This window comes from Perna viridis, chromosome 13 (genome assembly GCF_037379345.1).
Source record: "Perna viridis isolate PV_CMFRI_1.1 ecotype Kerala chromosome 13, ASM3737934v1, whole genome shotgun sequence".
Taxonomy (NCBI): domain Eukaryota; kingdom Metazoa; phylum Mollusca; class Bivalvia; order Mytilida; family Mytilidae; genus Perna; species Perna viridis.
In genome coordinates, this window is record NC_142457.1 from 7,739,284 (window position 1) to 7,758,122 (window position 18,839).

The 18,839-nt window shown below is 32.6% G+C and overlaps 1 protein-coding gene across 2 annotated transcripts; it reads right to left on the bottom strand.

Moving 5' to 3' along the window:
- Window positions 1–994: 994 nt before the first annotated feature.
- LOC148599426 (uncharacterized) lies at window positions 995–13,153 on the bottom strand. 2 transcript variants are annotated; one of them, XM_088559140.1, is made up of 5 exons: window positions 13,083–13,153; window positions 12,708–12,804; window positions 12,214–12,462; window positions 3,368–3,522; window positions 995–2,919 (listed from the first exon to the last, which is right to left on the bottom strand). In XM_088559140.1, exons 2-4 carry the CDS (start codon window positions 12,776–12,778, stop codon window positions 3,516–3,518), a joined length of 327 nt encoding a protein of 108 aa, XP_088415266.1. In that variant the 5' UTR covers window positions 12,779–12,804; window positions 13,083–13,153; the 3' UTR covers window positions 995–2,919; window positions 3,368–3,515. The 2 variants fall into 2 exon arrangements, 1 of the variants encoding a protein (XP_088415266.1); XR_015918130.1 differs by lacking the exons at window positions 12,214–12,462; window positions 12,708–12,804; window positions 13,083–13,153 and adding an exon at window positions 9,308–9,710 and having other exon boundaries at window positions 997–2,919.
- Window positions 13,154–18,839: the final 5,686 nt, after the last annotated feature.

The window sequence follows — 18,839 nt, forward strand, 5'->3', positions numbered from 1 at the left end:
GTCTATGCATGCATGGCTGTAGTTACACATTAAATTCGTCTGAGAAGTGATCGATCTATAACGAGAAATGGTGGATATGTCAAAGAGACAACAATCCCACCGGTATCAGCCAAATGCCACCCATTGGTCTTCAATGAACGACGAGGAAATCCTCATACCACATGGCAGGATGCAGCTGGTCCTAAGACATTGTTATACACAGGTACCACTGCATGAAATGATGCATTTAATTTGAAATTAACATTTTATGTACATTAAATTTCAAATTGCAGAAAATACATTACAAAAAATGCAGTGGAAAATTTCTAATTTACTTTTCATTTAAAACAAATTTATTTTGACAATTAATTTCCCAGATTTAATCCTAGTTTAAAAGGCAAAATTAAATTTGAATAAACTTAACATTTAAATAAATTAAATTGCTTTTAAAGAAGTAGTTTATTGAAATATATATTTGCTCTAAATTTATAATTTAATATAATTTTCATAATATTAAATTTAAATAAACATCAGATTTAAATAAAAAATATACTCTTATAAATTTCATTGTCAATTAAATTTCAAATTTAAATGAAAGTAAATTTCCAAAATAAGAATGATTTATTTGCAAATAATATGTAATTGAAATGTGTATGTTTCTAATGTTCTGTGTTATTGCAAATCAATACATGTGCCTACAATGTTAGAAAAAACGCCACATTTGAGGAGGTGATTTATGGCAGTTTTGTTGTATCTTAAGTACTATCTTTACATGTATCATACATGTACTATGTGTATTTTTTTTTAGATCATCACATACTCAAGTCAAAACCATACACAATTAAAGACTGCCAGTTTTGTCCTGAATTATGTTGAAAAGGGTGGAATGATCAAAAACAATATGACAAATTGTGAGGGAATAAAAATGGTGAAATCTCCATGCACAAACCAATAAAGTAAAGTATTTATGTATGGAACAGAAGCAACAAATATGAATGGATTCCATTTTTTTATTTTTCTGAAAAGATTATAATACATTCAATGACATTAAATAAATTATCTCCTATATTACAAATCACAAATCAATAAATAATATAATAAAATGCAGATCAAACTTCTTTGTCTTTCTGCAGAGTTCACATTTCTTGAGAATTTCACTTGATGGCTCCATTCACCCGAATTTCACGTGAACTCTGTCACTTAGTTTATTTGCTCAATTCAGGTGAAAATCATGTGAAATTCGTGTGAAAATCATGTGAAATAATTTCGCCTGTGTACTTTATAAAACAATACCTATAACTGAGCAATAAAAGAAATGATTTATCTCTCTTTCTTTAGTTTAAATGCTCTGCTTGATTTGTTTCAGAGATGAGGCTGTCTTATCAACACTGCTTGTGTTAAAAGTGCTGCCACTTGAAGTTATAATAAGATGAGTTTAAAAATATACACATTTTACAGCTGTAAAGAAAGTTGTTGTTATAGTAGAAAGCAAAATGATTCTGATTTGTGAATATGATTGCTTTTCCTATGTGTGTCAATCAAAGGACATGTTCAATTGATAAAAGCATCAATTTGATAAATGAATAAATGCTTACAGATTAGAGCGTCTGAGAAACAGTGCATTACTTATAATTTTTTGAAAAAAAAGTTATGCTTATATCCATTAAAATAAATGAAATAAAAACAATCACCAATAAAAAAAATCAATAAATATAAAGAAAAGAAGCAAATATCAACGCTTTATTTAATTTTGAGATGTTTTATAATTTATGAAAAGAAATAAATTCATTTCAATTGCCTTATAAAGATTACTACTAAAAATAAAGAAAGCTGATACAAATTTTAGTAATACATACATAATAGCACTATAACATAAACAGAGATATGATGAATAGAACTATATTAATGTCTCTAACATATAATTGGTCTGTTTTATACAGAGGATTGTTACATCTAGACATACAAATTCACCTTGACATTGCTTAAACAATAATTGTTTTGATGATGTGGTCAGTTCTTATTTGTCATTGATGTTATCTCCCTTTGACCAGTACACAATTGTATTAACAAACATTCAAGTTGTGATTTTATTTTTTAAAGATTATTGTAGGAAAAAACGTAATTATTAGCAATAAACATTTCAATTGCTTACACAATTAAATGTACAAATTCACAGATAATAGATTACCAGTTTTTTTTAACAAAATTTACATGATATTGTATTAAAATTCAAAACAGGTCATTGGTGTTATCTCCCTTTGCTTAGTACATGTGCACAACTACATTGTGGAAACAGTCATGTTTTTTTTTTTAAATTTTTTGTCATATATATAGATAAAAACATGATTAATTGTCCATTTAATTATGAAAAAAAATTCAATTTTATTTAAAAATTATTCCCAAAACTACAGGCATCTTAAAAAAATATTTGATGACCCTCAATTACACTTATTAAAAATCTCACAAAAATGGAATGTAATAACAGTGTCAAATGGAACTAAATGACCTGATTCAACAAAAATAGACCAGAAAGTATTAATGTCACAAAAATAGACCAGAAAGTATTAATGTCACAAAAATAGAGAAAAAAACGTATCAATAATAAAATCAAATGGCTCTACATTGTACTTGTACATGTATAAGCTTAAGTTTTTTACTTTACAAATGTGCAACTGAGCAAATATCTACACAATATTTGTCGTTTTAAAGGCATGGTCTGTCATATCTAGATGACCTACTAACTATTCTTCTTGACCTTAATTTCCCCCCATACATTAAGATCATTCTGATAATGTTGTCTACTTTTTATCCATGTTTTATAATCGCATACGGTTAGTAAATAGATGAGTATCATCCCTCCACTGTACAAAAAGTCAAGAGCAAGCGCCTTAATCTTCTTTGATGGATATTCTGTTTTGCCTTGATGTGGTTTTGCATTTTCTGAAGAAAAAAAAAGCTTTAAATTAGTACCAGTACAACAAAAATGTACTTTAAAAACCAATGTATTGAAGTATAATAATTGTGAGTATTTTGAGATAGAGAAAGAAAATGCAATGTATTGTTGGCCTAAAACTCAACAAACAACAACAAAGCCACAACTACATGTACGTGTACATGTACGATAATATGAATCAATCGATACAATTTAAATTTAAGTTTACATATCCATATTCATTTAAAACCCACAACCTGACCCAATAATGATAAGTTGCTGTATTGAACAACAAGGGGACATAAACAAATTCTCATATACACCAACAATATTTATTTCAGTTCCTTTGTGGCTGCTTCTCATACATGTACATTGTACAATGTAGCTTAAATTACAATATGCACATATGACATATTGCTAGCATTTTGTTAATGTCCAAACATACTTAACTCTTACCTTGATACATGAACATTTGTATATGTGTGTACATGAATGGTTACTTCGGTTTTTCTTAGAGCTTCAACTGTATTTAGTTATTCATACTGCGTTACATTTTGTGCTTGTGCTGCCTGTTTCAATTTCTCCTTTTTTTCTTCCAGTTTTCTTACCTCCTGAAATGAATAGTATATGGAAAAGTTTTAGAATATAGAGGTAGCTGGTAGTGGACTACAATGAAAAACTATATAAATGTAATACATGCACATAGTACATGTATATTGTAACATCAACCAATCATTGGTGACTATTTTCCATGTTCTTCTGACACTTTTCTAGTTATTGATTAATTAGAGCTTTTCATCTTCCTTTGCACAATAGAAAAACAATTGCAATAGATATCAATAGATTTTTTGCCTGCACTAACAGAGTACAATGTACATGTTTCAACAGTTTGTCAATAATACATGTACATCAGGGGCGGATTCAGGCGGGGGTGTGGAGGACGGGCGCGCCCCCTAAAATTTGCAAAGCATGGGGTTTCTCGCTAATTTTACCATAAAAGATATCTACCCACTCTAGAAGAATATTTCAAAAATTTAACCTAAAATAACATTTCACTCTGCCCCCCCCCCCCCAAATCTAAAATCCTTGATCCGCCCCTGAACATAGAAACTAAAGACAGCAATTACTTTGAGCTCTTTTGTGATTTGAATGTAGTTGTACATGTACATGGACCAGGAAAACAGTAATATACATTTAAATTAAACTTCTTCAAAAATGTATTAAAAACTATTGACAGTTACTTTTCATTTAAAAAAAATGTGTGATATTATGTAAGACCGTTTGATAAATTCAAAGAAGACACGTTTGGTGCATAAACAGGCCTGGGACTGTTGCATTGTAATTTTGTCACAGATTCAATTCAATTTCATTAGCAATTTTCAGAAGTTAAATTTCATGAATCAAGAGAGACCAAGTAGGGACATTTGGACTTGATGATGGTACATGTAGATCTAGAAGTATTGTCAATAAGTATGCACATTGTTTTAATCATATTTACCGATAATTCCTTTTAAGAAAACTCTAAATACAAAAAAAAAAACTGATGTTAATGAACTAAAACCTGTCAAAACCACCCCATTTCCAATATTCCTGGATCTGCATTGATGTAACTATGCATATTTATGAAAGAGCTAAAACCATAAGGGAATGTGTCCATCCTACCGGGTCCTAAATTTTTCAATTATCGGACTTCATTGATCAAATGTACAATGTAAATATTGACATATCATGCGATAGATACTGCGATTAGAAAATATACCAGTGCCCTACGGCAGTCAACACATTTAATACTATTTTGGTTGACAATGCAAAACAATCATCAAAATTTATAATAAAAAATATAAACCCACAACGTGGGTTAATCGCTTAATATAATTGTAATTGTATCTTCGTTCTTCGTTTTCTTACGCTGTCCTCTGTAACCCACATCGTCGGTTAAGTCTATGATAATGAAAACACTAAAATTCAAACTAGTTTTAAACTGTGTTGCACTTGTGTTTGATTTGGGTCAGCATGACAGACTTTAAACGATATAATCTAGTACAAAGCAAGAATATGTGATCCCAAAACAGACGGGAATTTATTGGGAAGCGGACCCGACTAGCCCCTTTTAGATAATCTTGATTTTCAGAATCTTGATACAGAAGTTGTATTTCCTTGCTACGCTCAGCACTTAATGCTATGAACAGCCCACTAACACAAAATCCTGGATCCACTCCTGCAATTCCAATATGCAAAAAGGACAATGTTAGAATGAACGACACATTGACTATATGTATAAAAGAACAATATTAGAATGAACGATAAATTGACCATATGTATATATACACACATGCATGTTTCTGTAAAAACAGAAATACTGTAGTCTATGCAGCAGTAATGAAGTCAAAGACCACGAGCTATTTATTTCAAAAGTTCAAAAGTAATAAGGGGACGACCATTAGATTATTAGGGGGCCCGGCAGATTTTGAAAATAAAAAATCTGTCTCTGATTATTTAGGAAATAAATAATCTGGCCTCATCATGAAAAAAACTTAAATAGTCTGACTTTGCAAATTGCTAGAAAAAATTTCTGACCTTGACTGGTTAATCGAAAATAAATTTTCTCATCTTGGCTAGTAAATTGAAAATAAATATTCTGACCTCCGCAAACCATTTAAAAAAACATTTGGCTCGCTACGCTCGCCGTCGTTTCATAATTAGAAAAGTATACATGTTTAAATACTCCACAAATTTTATACAACACCTTTATAGTCTCCAGTGGGTAATATTGAATACATGTACATAAATGACTTTATTAGGGTAATGTGTAGTAGTCCATGAGATGGGAGGGTCCACCGTGTACTCCCATTCATCAACTTCATGGTGATTTTTACATACCTTTATACCTCCCATTACCGAATCAATTTGTCGCCAAAGAATATTATTGCATTCTTTTTCAGTATAACCTTATATTTATACCCAACTGGGTCAAACAGCCAAGATTGTTGTGACTCAATTGTTTGAGCGCCTAATGGACCGGTCAAAATTTATCGCCACATAGGACCAGTGCAAAAAAAAAGAGATAATAATAAAAAAATAAGAGCCTAAAAAAAGTTGTTACCCCCAGACTTGAAAAAAAAAATGATGTCCTATGTTAACTTGGTAAGAAAAAAAAGTTGATGTCCTATGATGTTTTCTTATAAAGTTTGTATTTGAAAATATTATATTAATGTATACACTGTATTAAAAATCTTACAAATAAGATATTGATATAAAGCTATTTCTATTTTAATACAAAAACAGTGGCGGATCCAAGGAGAGGGGGCGAGGGGCCCGGGCCACCCTTGGAAAATTGCAATTTTTAAAAAATTGTTGAGAAATTGTTCAAAAATGCAGGATTTGAGGTTAAATATTTCAAAAATGTCTTGGGGCCAACCCTCCCTAGCAAATTTGGAACACTTCGTGATCCTCATCGCTGATCCTGTCAAAAAACATTCCCCCTTACCTAAAACTCTGGAACTGCCACTGATTTAGTTATTCCAGTTACAATGAGTTATGTTAAATAGTTGTATTTTTACTGCATTTATATGTTGTAGACTATTTTTTTTTATAATAGTTCGGTTTTTTTAAAGTTAATAAAAAAAATTAATTAATTGTTTGTAAATGTGTCCTATGGATATTATCAGTATAAAAAGTGGTGTCCTACAAAAGCATTACATCAAAAAAGTATCTGTTCTACTGCTATTTGCTCTGGTCCTACGTGGCGATAAATTTTGACCGGTCCCTAAGTCTTCTTGTAAACAAACTAAATCAATAATATAGCATAATGTCTCAACTTTACAATGGTACCAGGAAAGTTGCCGTAACACTTAGGATTTTGGGGTAAAACGAAAAAAATGTACCCATACCCCACCGAAAAATCACTCTAATTGACATATTTTTCCATGTCAAAACTCCTAGAGTATTTATGCCTACGTAAAAAAATGGCTTATTTGGTATTTTTGCCTCAATGAGATATGAAAAGTAGCCAAAAAGATTGAAAAATTCTCCAGTTTATTTTTTTGGGTGTAAATGAGAGGCGTAAAGGTACATAAAAAGCATATTCTGGTTCAAATTAAAAGAAAATTAGACTATGAACATAGAAAATAAATAATCTAGTCAAGGTTATAATAAACATAAGTAATTTGACTTTCACCAGGCTGGAAATAAATTGTCTGACCTGAAAAAAAATGCCAGTCAGAAACAAGCAATGGACACAACTGGTGAGCCAAAATATTCAAAGTAAGACTACGCAGGCACATGTAATATTTTTTTGTCACGGAGAGACGGCTCCACATTTGTCCATCGGCACTTGGGCGCGACATATAGAAAAATTAACTTTTCATTTAGCAAATATAGATTTTCTAACAATCACCAATAAATATATGCATACATATGTGCGAAGAACACATACGTTATTTTTAAAGGCTTACACTTTCCTTACTTTTCAATTTGATAGTAGGTACTAGAATTTTTAGTTTTGTGCAAAAACATGAAACCCATTCACGGGCGGATCCAGAGTTTTAGGTAAGGGGGCCCCAAAAATTTCATGGCAGGATCACCGGTGAGGATTACGAAGTGATCCGAATATGCTGGAAAAGGTGGGGGGGTTCGGGCATGCCCAATTTTTCAACAATTTTTAAAAATAGCAATTTTCTAACCCCCCCTCGCCCTCCTGAATCCGCCACTGTTTTGTGCAAAAAAATGACTGTTAGTTGGTTGATCTTTAAAATATGTGGTAACAGTGTTTCAAACCAAAAACGGAAGTGAGTATTGATTTTGAGGGTTATGGTCCAAACCGTTTAAAACTAGGGACAAATTAGGGTCCAAAACAATATTTCATAGACTATGACTAATAACTTCAGTTCCATGTAAAGAAAAGGACTATCATTGATATTACTCCACAATTTACTATACGACAATTGTCAGACTGGGATTGTTTTGTTTTGCTTTGTTTTGTTTTGTTTTATTTTGTCGATTTTTTTTTAGGGGGGGGGACTGGTTTAGTTTTAGAAACTGGGGTCCTTATGCACATTCCTCGACAATAAATTCACTATTAGCGAATGGATCTCTTTGAAATTGTAGTTAAGGTGGTCTGTGATTGATTTTTGAGGTTAAGAATTAGGGGCTTGAAAGAAGCCTTAAGAAAGAATTATCCTTGTGTTCAAACAATAACTTTAGTTCATGTGAATGGATCTCATATACTATTTGTTCAACAATGTGCCACACTATACCGGGAAGACTGGAATTTGTTCTGGGTGTGATATGAAAATATATATACCCGAACCATTTAGAAATAATGGGCTAAAAAGCGACCACTAGTTCTGGTCGAATTCTTTCCCTGTGTCAAATACCTAATCATATTCAAAATTCAAAGCTGTATATCGAATTTGAATTATGTGTCCATACTTGTTCCAATGTGAAGGTTTCCATTTATGCAGTCGTACCAGGCTGTGCCCTGCGAAGCGTTTTGTGTGAAACTCTTTTATAAAAATAAGTTTCCGTAACTCAAAAACGAAAAAAAAGATTATCCAGTAAAAATAAACAAAAATACTTTCCAATACACAACATTGTACATAAACATACACTCGGAAACATGCGTGTCTATGCGGTAAACTTGCAAAACTGTATTTAATTCACAAAGTTCAAGATTAGTATTAAGTTAAAAATCACGAATATATTAGGATAGTTAAATTTGGTATCCGTGCCCATTTGAAAATGTTTTAAGTGTGTGTTTAAATTGGGTTCCGGGCTATTAATTACAAACATTACTGCATTTATTGTTCTCAAATGTTCGAACTGTCGAAAACTTACACTAACTATATATGATCATAATAAAAAGTGGACATTCCACATACACGTTCACATGGATATATCCACCCCCCTTTTCTCTAAAACAATGACTCCATTTCGCATTTCATATTTCAAAATCGTTGTCCAACGGAAAATATCTTTGTTGAGAAAATAGGGTGATTCAATTATGTCCCTCTTTTGATTAGCCCTTACTGCCCTTAGAAAGAGAGAGAGAGGGGGGTGCTTACTAGTGTAAGATAACTTAAAAATACTTGCACTAGTATCTTGTATAAGACAATAGTTTGTTTTGTATGTCAAACATTTCAATATGCAAAATAATATGCATCAACAAGGTTTTACAGAACGCTGACTATATACATGTAGCATCTGAAGAAATGTTGTTTTGGCGTGGTATTCGGTGATAGTCTTGCAAAAAAACTGAAATGAAACTATATAAAGAATATACATACATGTACCGATAGAATATTCCGAAATGATTACTTGGTAAATTGCAAAGAGAGAACATGTAAAGCAAAATATATATATAAAAAAAACTTAACGTTCATCGGATAGATAACTCACACGATTGCAATAATGTAGCTGGAAAACGAGCAAAAATGAGACTTTGCATTTAAGTTCGACAACACCAGGATGTTATGGCCCCGCTGGCACTTGTACGCATACCATCAAGATATATAAGATAATGTTTGTCGTTCCCACAAAGATCTCGTATGTCGATCCTGACCATCGGAAACAATAGGGTATGTAAATCTCGTCCTAGTTTCATTTTCTTTACCGGAATTTCCGATGTAAAACATATTGTTTACTTCCGGGTACTCGAAACTCTGTATAACAATGCAAAATGTTCTAGTTCATGTTTTTTTCTTACTACATTTATTATGTAGAAATATTTATTTGTCATTTTTATCGGGATTTTTTACACAGAAAGATTTCTGCCCTTAACAGTGAACTCAAAGCTCTCTAAATGAATGACAAATCTCCATGCTTTTGAATGGTAGACTAGGACCTAATCTCGTGGAATCACAGGGTCACATGACGAGACTTACATACCCTATTACGGAAACTGTATAGCTTGCGTGTTCAAAAAATTATCCACTGGCTCAAGATATTAGGATCAAGGATCATCTGAATGCTTTGCAAGTTGTCCAGTGGTTAAGCATTTGAAATATACTAGCACATATTTTTTTTTTTAATTTGAGTGAACGGCATGGTATCTTGAGGAAACGACGAGGTATCTGGAGAGAACAATATGATGTCTTGAGAGTATGATATGGTATTCTGAGTGATCAACATGGTATTTAAGGGAACCACATGTTTATTTTGTATCTTGAGAGATAAAAATGGTATCTTGCCAGTACGACATGGGATCCTGAGGCAACTACATGGTATTGTGAAGGACCGACATGGTACCTTGAGGGAACAACATAAATGCTGAGGAAACAGCTTGTTTCCAATGAATGAACAGTATCTTGAGCGAACTTCGTGGTATTTTTAGACATCGACTTGATATATAGGTGCACAATATGATCTCTTAAGCGCAAGGAAACAACGTGGTAGGTTAAGGGAACAACAAGATAACTTCACATTGTTTCAGCAGGTATTTTAAGGGAACGCGGCATGATGTTTTGAAGGAACAACATGTATATTTAGGGAACGGCATAGTATCTTGAGGGATGGCATGGTGTCCTGAAGGAACGGCATGGTATATTTATGGAACAGCAGCTATCTTAGGGGAACTGTATAGTATCTTGAGGATACAACATGATGTATTGATAATTTAGCCGGTTTCTTGATGGAAAAGCGGGTATCTTCAGGGAACGGCATGGTGTCTTGATAGAACAACATGGTGTCCTCAGAGAACGTTATGGCACATTGAGAGAACGGCATGGTTTTTTGGGGAACAACATGGCTTTTTAGGGCACAGTATTGTATCTTTGGGAAAAGGCTCTGTATCTTAAGCTTACGGGAGCAATGTGGTATGTTAAGAGGACAGGATGGTATATTAAAGAAACGATATGATATGTCGACCTATTGTATCTTTAGAGAACGACGTAATTCCTTGCATGAGGGGACGAAGTGTAATGTAATGAAAACAACATTTTATCTTAGGAGAACATGGTGTTTTTAGTGAATAGTCAGAATCGGTCGGGATCTGGTAGTACTGTTCCGAAACCTCGTACAATATCTTCCGATAATGTACATGTGTCGTAAGAAATTAAGGTAAATAATAAATTTGTGCAATTTATTTCGTTAGTACTAATTGCAGACCACGATATCGTTTTGTTTTGGATAAACAGAGGTTACCTGAATTTATAAGAGAAAAGATAATTAACCGACATGTCACTATGTAATTGCTAACCGTAACAAAACTGAAATTTCTTCGATTGCTTATGTATTAATTAATAAAGTCTGATATGTTCATATCGTAATCAATTTGTGGATACAAAACACAAACTTTTGTAAGTATTTGGCACAGTCGATGTAAATTTAACAAGTCCCATGTGTAACATTCAGTGACTCGGTCTTCGGTCAGCTCTATAATCGTAGTAGTAAATTATGTTAAAAAGACACAAAACGTGTAAATTGTCCATGGTAATTAATAAAAGAAACAGTATCAAAGGGTATCGTTCTGTTTTAAATAGTCTGAACTATGATTTACTGTCCAAAGAGTTAAATCACAATGTTTCAATGATTTTGTTTTAACCCGGACTGCATGTGTTTTCTGTATTCAGAATATCTATTTTATAGAAGGCCAAATATAAAATATTCTTTGTTTTCCCAATACCGACCGACCCGAAAAAACCGTCGCGACCCAAATAATTTTATTGACGATTTTATGTAGAATTTATTTTTGTAGTAGTTAAAATCCATGCTGTGGTGCTCCTATAAAATGGAGGAGCCAAATACATAAGAAGGGGACGCTGTTCTTTAAAGCGCATTTGTTATCGACATAGATGAAAAGAATGCATGATGAATCGGACCAAAACAAAAACGGGCCATAACATAAATGGACCATGACAAAATGGGACTACACAAAATCGGATCAATTTTTTATGTGCACTCATAATTTATTAGTTTGAATAACGACTGGACACCTGCTGGACTATGGGGTGTCTGGAAGTATTGTGTCTGGTAAGTTTGGCTCTTGAAGAGAGCCGTAAGTGAAAAAAGCAATTAAGGAATTAATAAAGAATTATGGTTAAATAATAAGCATAAAGAAAACTTGAGGAATTAAAGGTCGTTGAAAATTTGTAACTTATTTGTCTATACCTTTAATGCTAACAATATTTTTCTCTAACTAACGCAGATGCAAATAAAATACATTTTATATGGAGTAAATATCATTATCATAGTTCGTGCATTTAATATCTTGCTTTTACAATGTAGTAATATGCATTTAAATTAAATCTTTAACCAGCTTTTTATGGTATTGTATATACCGGTTACTCATGCTATTAAAGTAATACTTTTTTAAAACTTCTGATGGATCATCCGATGGTTGGCGTGTTATGTCAAATGATGCAGTCAGGTCAGGTTGACTATTTGTTGTTGTGTCTGCAGTGATACTATCTGCACGTGTTAATGCTGAGGTGTTGCTAATTGTGTATATGGCATTCAGGTCTGTACTGACCCTGGTTGTCTGGATTACTGCCAGGTCAAATAAACCATAGTCTGGAGTTGGCTCCTCGGTTATGTGGGTCAAATCAGATGGACCACTACAAAGAAAAAATAAAAATAATTTAATTGCTAATTGCATTTTTTTCTCTCTCAATGCAGAATAGTATGAACATATACAATTAATTATAATTATTATTAACGTAATTATTAACAGGAACAAAGTCTTTTATTATTTTTTTAATCTTGACATACTACATTCACTACAATACTCAATTAAAGCAATCATATATATTCTTGTTGACACAAGTTCTTTTATTATTCATTTAATGTATTCAACACATACCTTGTTGTTTCATCTTGTCTTGCTTTGCACTTCTGACAGCTCAAGCTTATCTGGGTGCCCTGTGTTACCATTAAGCGATATTCGGTCAATGTGACGCCTATAAAGATAGAATAAGAAATAAAACATTGTAATTGAAACTTCAATATGCAAATAGTAAATTCAAAAATAATAAATACATATTTGGCATGATTCTGTACATAACTTTTGCATTTGATACATTACAAATCTATTGTCTAGACTTGAAAACTTTTTTCCAAAGTTAGTTTTACATCATGCCAATGACAAACGTATATTAAACTAATGAATTATTTACTTATCTACACTACTCACAATATTTCTCATAAACAACTACATTTATAATAGAAAGAGACTTACCTGTACCACAAACTCTGTTTTACCATAAACCACAATCATCGCATTCTAATGCATGTTGTCTCACTTTCCTGGAACACACGACACAGTCGTCCGTACCCATATTGACAAATAATATGAGGATTATGTACATTGCCTTTTTTATAGGAAAAGACCAAGATCAAGGATTTTCTATTCTTTTCATCTAATTTTCTCATTTTTTTCCCTATATTTTGCGCATGATAATTAATTGACTAGCACGAGAAAAGTGTTTTTTTCTAATTAACATCTATCGAAATTTTTAGTATTTTAAAACAATTTGCGGCTGATCATATTGTTTATGGGGCTCGTTAATTCAACTAAATTAGGTAAATAGATTAATTAACAAGATTATCTTAACCTGTGCAAGCTCATTTAATAACGATAATTAATAATGATTGGCGCGTGGTAACCTGTGTTTGATTTTCTGTCCTCATACCTTGTCTTCATGATAGTAGTATTGTTTTTTCTTCGAATAAGTAATTAACTTCTTTAAGTTGTATAAAAGAAATATTTTATATTTTCTTATTAATGACTTTTTTTTTATTTTAAAAAGTTCATTTTTTTATTTCTAGTCTGATTTTCGGATGGTCCGATTTTGTAATGGTCCATTTTCGTTTTGGTCCGATTCATCCTGTCACCGATGAAAATAAAAAAAATATCTTTCATGCATCATGATTAGGATTGTTTATTTTCTCCTAATCTTGATAACTCTTATGGTTAGGGTCTAAAATGTGTAACCCATACCCGCATCCGTACCAACTTTTCCCCGTACCCGAATATTGTTTTGCTAAAATATTCCTTCTTACGCCACGTTTAAGAACTGAAAATTGCATGAAATGTGGAAATGTCCGTTTTAATTCATTTCTAATCAAGAACTTGATGTATATTTTTCTGATATCTCTTGTTCGATCGGTTTTGTTAAGTCTAAAATGTGTAACTGGAAGTTACCGTACCCAATTATTTATTGACTATTTCTCACTAACCTATCCCAATTTTACGTTTTTCTAAAATTATTTTTATTATTTAAAACTCAATATAAAACATTATCTTGCTATATTGAACAGGCGAACTCAATATAAAATATTATCTTGCCATATTGAACAGGCGAACTCAATATAAAATATTATCAAAGTCTACCCATACATTTCACGCACGATATGAAATATTTCTACAGTACTTAATTGTACAAACTATATCAATTATATGTATTAAATCATGTTTCCTTTTACATGTACTTTCATTTGAAAATAGTCCCTAATGTTCTGGTCTAGTTTCATGCACTACGTACATATATAACCAACGGGGATAACCCCACTATAAATTATATACGCGATACACGCATGCGTACAATTTTCTCAAAAGGTGCGATCTATATCTTCTGAACGTCTTGTCGAATATATTTCATACCAATTGCCTGGATTCACAAATAGGGCCTATACAGAAATGTTTAAAGCAAATATCGACTGCTGTGGGACACGGTAGTACCCAAAACAAATAGAATGGGCACGAATTCATACTTACGTATACTAAATAAACAAATGATCTATATCGGTTTTCACTATGCATCGTCAATCGTCACATTTTACTAATCTACAAATTAGATTTGTCAATGACTGAATTCCAATGCGTAATGAAATTATAGAAATCATGTGTATACATGTAAAGCTTAAGCCGTTTTTTGAGAGAAACCATGAAATTCTGATGTAAAATGATTAAAATGACCAAGAAGGTGAACCATACAATGTAAAATTGGAAGCACTGTTACCATAGCTACATGTAACTTGGGACAGTCGAGGTCACACGATTAATGATCAGTCTCTAATACATGTACCTGTTTTGTATCGTACATATTGTACAGTGCACTCCTTTTTTCGATAAAGGATTCAGAAAGGCAGGTCAAACCAACAAGATATGTACAGTTTATAGCCATATACCAAAAATGTACACATAGAACTGCATTACTTTTTTGCGGTTAAACAAAGAAACAAATGATATTCTGGAACCCCCCTTTTCAAGATATCTGGATCAACCACTGGCAACGAAAAAAAGATATTAAGTAATGCTTAAACATAATACAGAATATGATGGAAAATCATTTACATCAAAAACGGAAAATCAAGTTTGATTTCATATTAATTGTATTGAAAATATGTTCGCGTATATGATCCGTGAATGTTTAATACACACACATGATCTATAATTTAATTAACTGTAACAAGACAAGACCTTAGGAAACGATTTTTAGAATTCAATTCTGTTTTGAGTGATTTTTTTTTCGGCAGCTTCAATGAAAACAACAATGAACATAAATTTAACGTCAGAGCGGACTACCCTCTCAACGGTAACGTCAGAGTAATCTCGGACTACCCTCTTGACTGTAACGTCAAAGCAATCTCGGACTACCCTCTTGATTGTAACGTCAGAGTTCGGACTACCATCTTGATTATAACGTCAGAGTAATCTCGGACTACACTCTTGACTGTAACGTCAGAGTAATATCGGACTACCCTCTTGACTGTAAGAGGTCCTGCAATCTCGGACATCCCTCTTCACTGTAACGTCAGAGCAATCTCGGACTACCCTCTAGACTGTAACGTCAGAAAAATCTCGGACTACCCTCTTGACTGTAACGTCAGGGCAATCTCGGACTACTCTCTTGACTGTTACTCTGACCTAGGCTATAAGGTTAACAGTAACTGTGAAAAGCAGGTCTTTAGGAGGAACTCCATGAATGCCATTGCTTTGTTGTTGATAGATCGCTTCAGTTCGAAAAGTTTCACCTTTTCAAGTGCCTATAACCCATAGTTTAACTATATGTAAATAATACCACTTATAAAGGTCAACTAATCGTGTGTAGCATGTACCAGGAAGTAAAAAGATAACAACGGGGCATTTAAAGTGAAACATATTTATTTATCGACATAATTAGACCTATAAAATTAATATACACCCAGCGGGCACACCACGTGGATTAGTCCGAATTTCCTCTGACCCTGCAACTCTCCTCTTTTTTATTTGGATATTGATATGTCGAGTTGGGGTCAGAATGATGTGCAATACAAACAGTTTGAGATTCAGCGGTACCGCGGAGTATCACCCTTCACGCCTTTCTTACGACTTACATTTTGAAATCGTGTAGGTGGTGCATATCTAGTTCGATTTGGGATTCATTTTTCTTTATGCTGATGTAAGTTTTATCGGCTATTTGTCATCGGTAAAAAGAAGTTTGAAAGCCTTAACCCAGGGTCAGCAGCCATTTACTTGCGTGACGCCAGCGAGATTTGGTCGTATGCAAATGAGATTCCGTCATACACAGATGGTCACGTGAAATCAACAAACACCGCCTTCTTTGTGTGTCTAAACAAGCGTGTGTACTGGAACAAAATATTATGAAAACACCTGGTTGGATCCAATTTACAATAGCTTCGTGATCCTGCTGCAATACGTTCGGTTGAACTGTGAATTTTTTAGATGTGTAAAATATTAAATGTGGCACCCCATCCTTAGAATACCCTAATTTAATTGTCTAAACTCAATTTTCGAGCAGGTTATTAAAATATTTATTGGAAATGCATTGGGAGGTGTGTGTTTGTGGGGTTGGTGGGCAGAGGGCAATCATATATATTTTCTGCGAGATTTTAAATTGCTTCATATTTTTAAATAGCAGAGTATAAATATGTTTTGCACTTATTTTTTATCTTCAATCACATAGATTCTTAATATATTGAAGTTTATCATAATATTATTTCAATGTGAGATTTTAACTGGCAGTGTAACTTGTGATGAATTGGATGTCTGTATACCTGTTTCTTGTTTTTTGTGTTTTTTTTTGTGTTTTCGTTTTTTGTTTTTTGTTTTTGTTTTTTGTTTGTTTGTTTTGTTGTTTGTTTTGGTTCAGATTCTATGGGGAAGAGAGGGCTTAAGGAACCCAATTATATTATACTTGTGAATTTTTTTTCTTTCACTGCCAAACATCTCTGCATGGATTTATATATAGAATATTTAAACTTTTTTGTTTCATTATGTCCAGCCATATCTATCAGTAATACATTTATGTACTACATCATATGAATGTATGGTTGATTATTACAACTGAATACCAGTGCGGTTCTGTTGAATACATGTCCTAATAAGTTACCATAGATGAGGACATAAATTCCAAATTATACTCTTTGGTCACAATAAAAGATATCTACATGATTCACAGGTCTGAGTCAAATTATCTCAAATATTTATACAACCCCCAAAAATTGTTCACTCCTATATTGGTTTGGATTTGTTGTGGTCATCTGGAGACACTTGGTTTTTGTGAAAATTTTAGTATTAGTTGGTTGATCTTTATAAAGTTTGAAACAAGGTTGAAAACTACAACAGGGAGGTTGGTATAGATTTTTTGGTGTTAGAATATGGGAAATGAATTGGTCCTAAAACAATAAGTGCATTGGATTTAACAATACAACTCTAATAAAAGTGTAGCAATGCCTATGATATTGCTTCACAATATTCTATACCACAATAAACAGACTTGCTTTGATTGTTGGAGTTGTGACTCAAGCCAAGTAAGAATAAGGGGCCCTAAAAAAAGTATTTTTCCCCTTGATTAAAGAAATAGAAGGGAAAAATACTTGTTTGTTTCTGGTTTGGTTTTGAAAACAATTTGTAGATGTTACATCAAAATCCTTGCCTGCATTTTTCAATTAGATTTCAAATATCTTTTACAGTTTACAAATTATAAAAGAAACCATGCCCTAATAAATATTTTTTTTTAAATTTTTGGTGCATTTTCAAGTTTTTTTTTTTATAACATTCCTTATGAAAGTTCATGCCTACATGTTTCAATCAGATTTCAGATATTTCATACGGTTTTTGAGTTAATAGGTGCAATTTTGGAACTTTTTTTCCAATGGATGCCATTTGAAATTAAAGCCTAAATGCAAGAGCTTTAAGAAGTATTCCTACCAAATTTACCCTATTTTTTGAGATAATGAAGTACAGAGTGATCCATGAATGCACTTTAAAGCAGACCTTTATACTTATATTGAATTTCAAAATGTGCAATATTGTGTCCAAAAGATTTGTGGTGTCCATAATGAACTGTAAGTCTCTATGTTAAGTGTGTCAATAACTAATATTGTGTCCACACTTGCAGAGTTTAATTGTCTGTGGTTGTATCATGTTGCATTTGGCAAAGCTTTTTATTTTGACTTGGACACATTCTTGTATTGGAGGGATTCACATTTTCTTTCAATTTGTTTAATTACTGAGGAGTTTTCTTCACCTATGTATGTTATGGTGAAAGTTGTAACATTCACATTAGTTTATTTAAATTTTATTTGGAATTATCTTGAGTACCTGCATGTTTAGACAAAATGTTGCACTTTTCTCTTTTACTATGTGCATGCATCATAAATAAAACATGTTTATACACTAGTAAACTTAGTTACATCTTCCAGTGGCAATATTCTTGTAGGATTTAGGGGGCAGGGATTTGATGTAAGATCAGAAATTTATGTTGGACAAGCACAAATATTTAGTTTTAATTCAGTAGCATCTGAAATCAATATTTCATGTTGAAAAAAAATGCCTTGTTTAGTAATTAGGGAAACATAGAATCATTATTATTCTACTTTTCAATGGAGGAGTAAAATATTCCTTTTAGGAATTTGGAACATTTTTAAAAGATCACTCTTCCCTTGCTAATAAAATGGTTGATGCTTCAGAGATTGAACAAAGACAGAA

Coding starts and splice junctions, on each gene's coding strand:
- LOC148599426 (XM_088559140.1), bottom strand. CDS start 12,778: ATGGTAACACAGGGCACCCAGATAAGCTTGAGCTGTCAGAAGTGCAAA. Junction 12,463..12,707: donor AGACAAGATGAAACAACAAG/GTATGTGTTGAA, acceptor TTTTCTTTGTAG/TGGTCCATCTGATTTGACCC.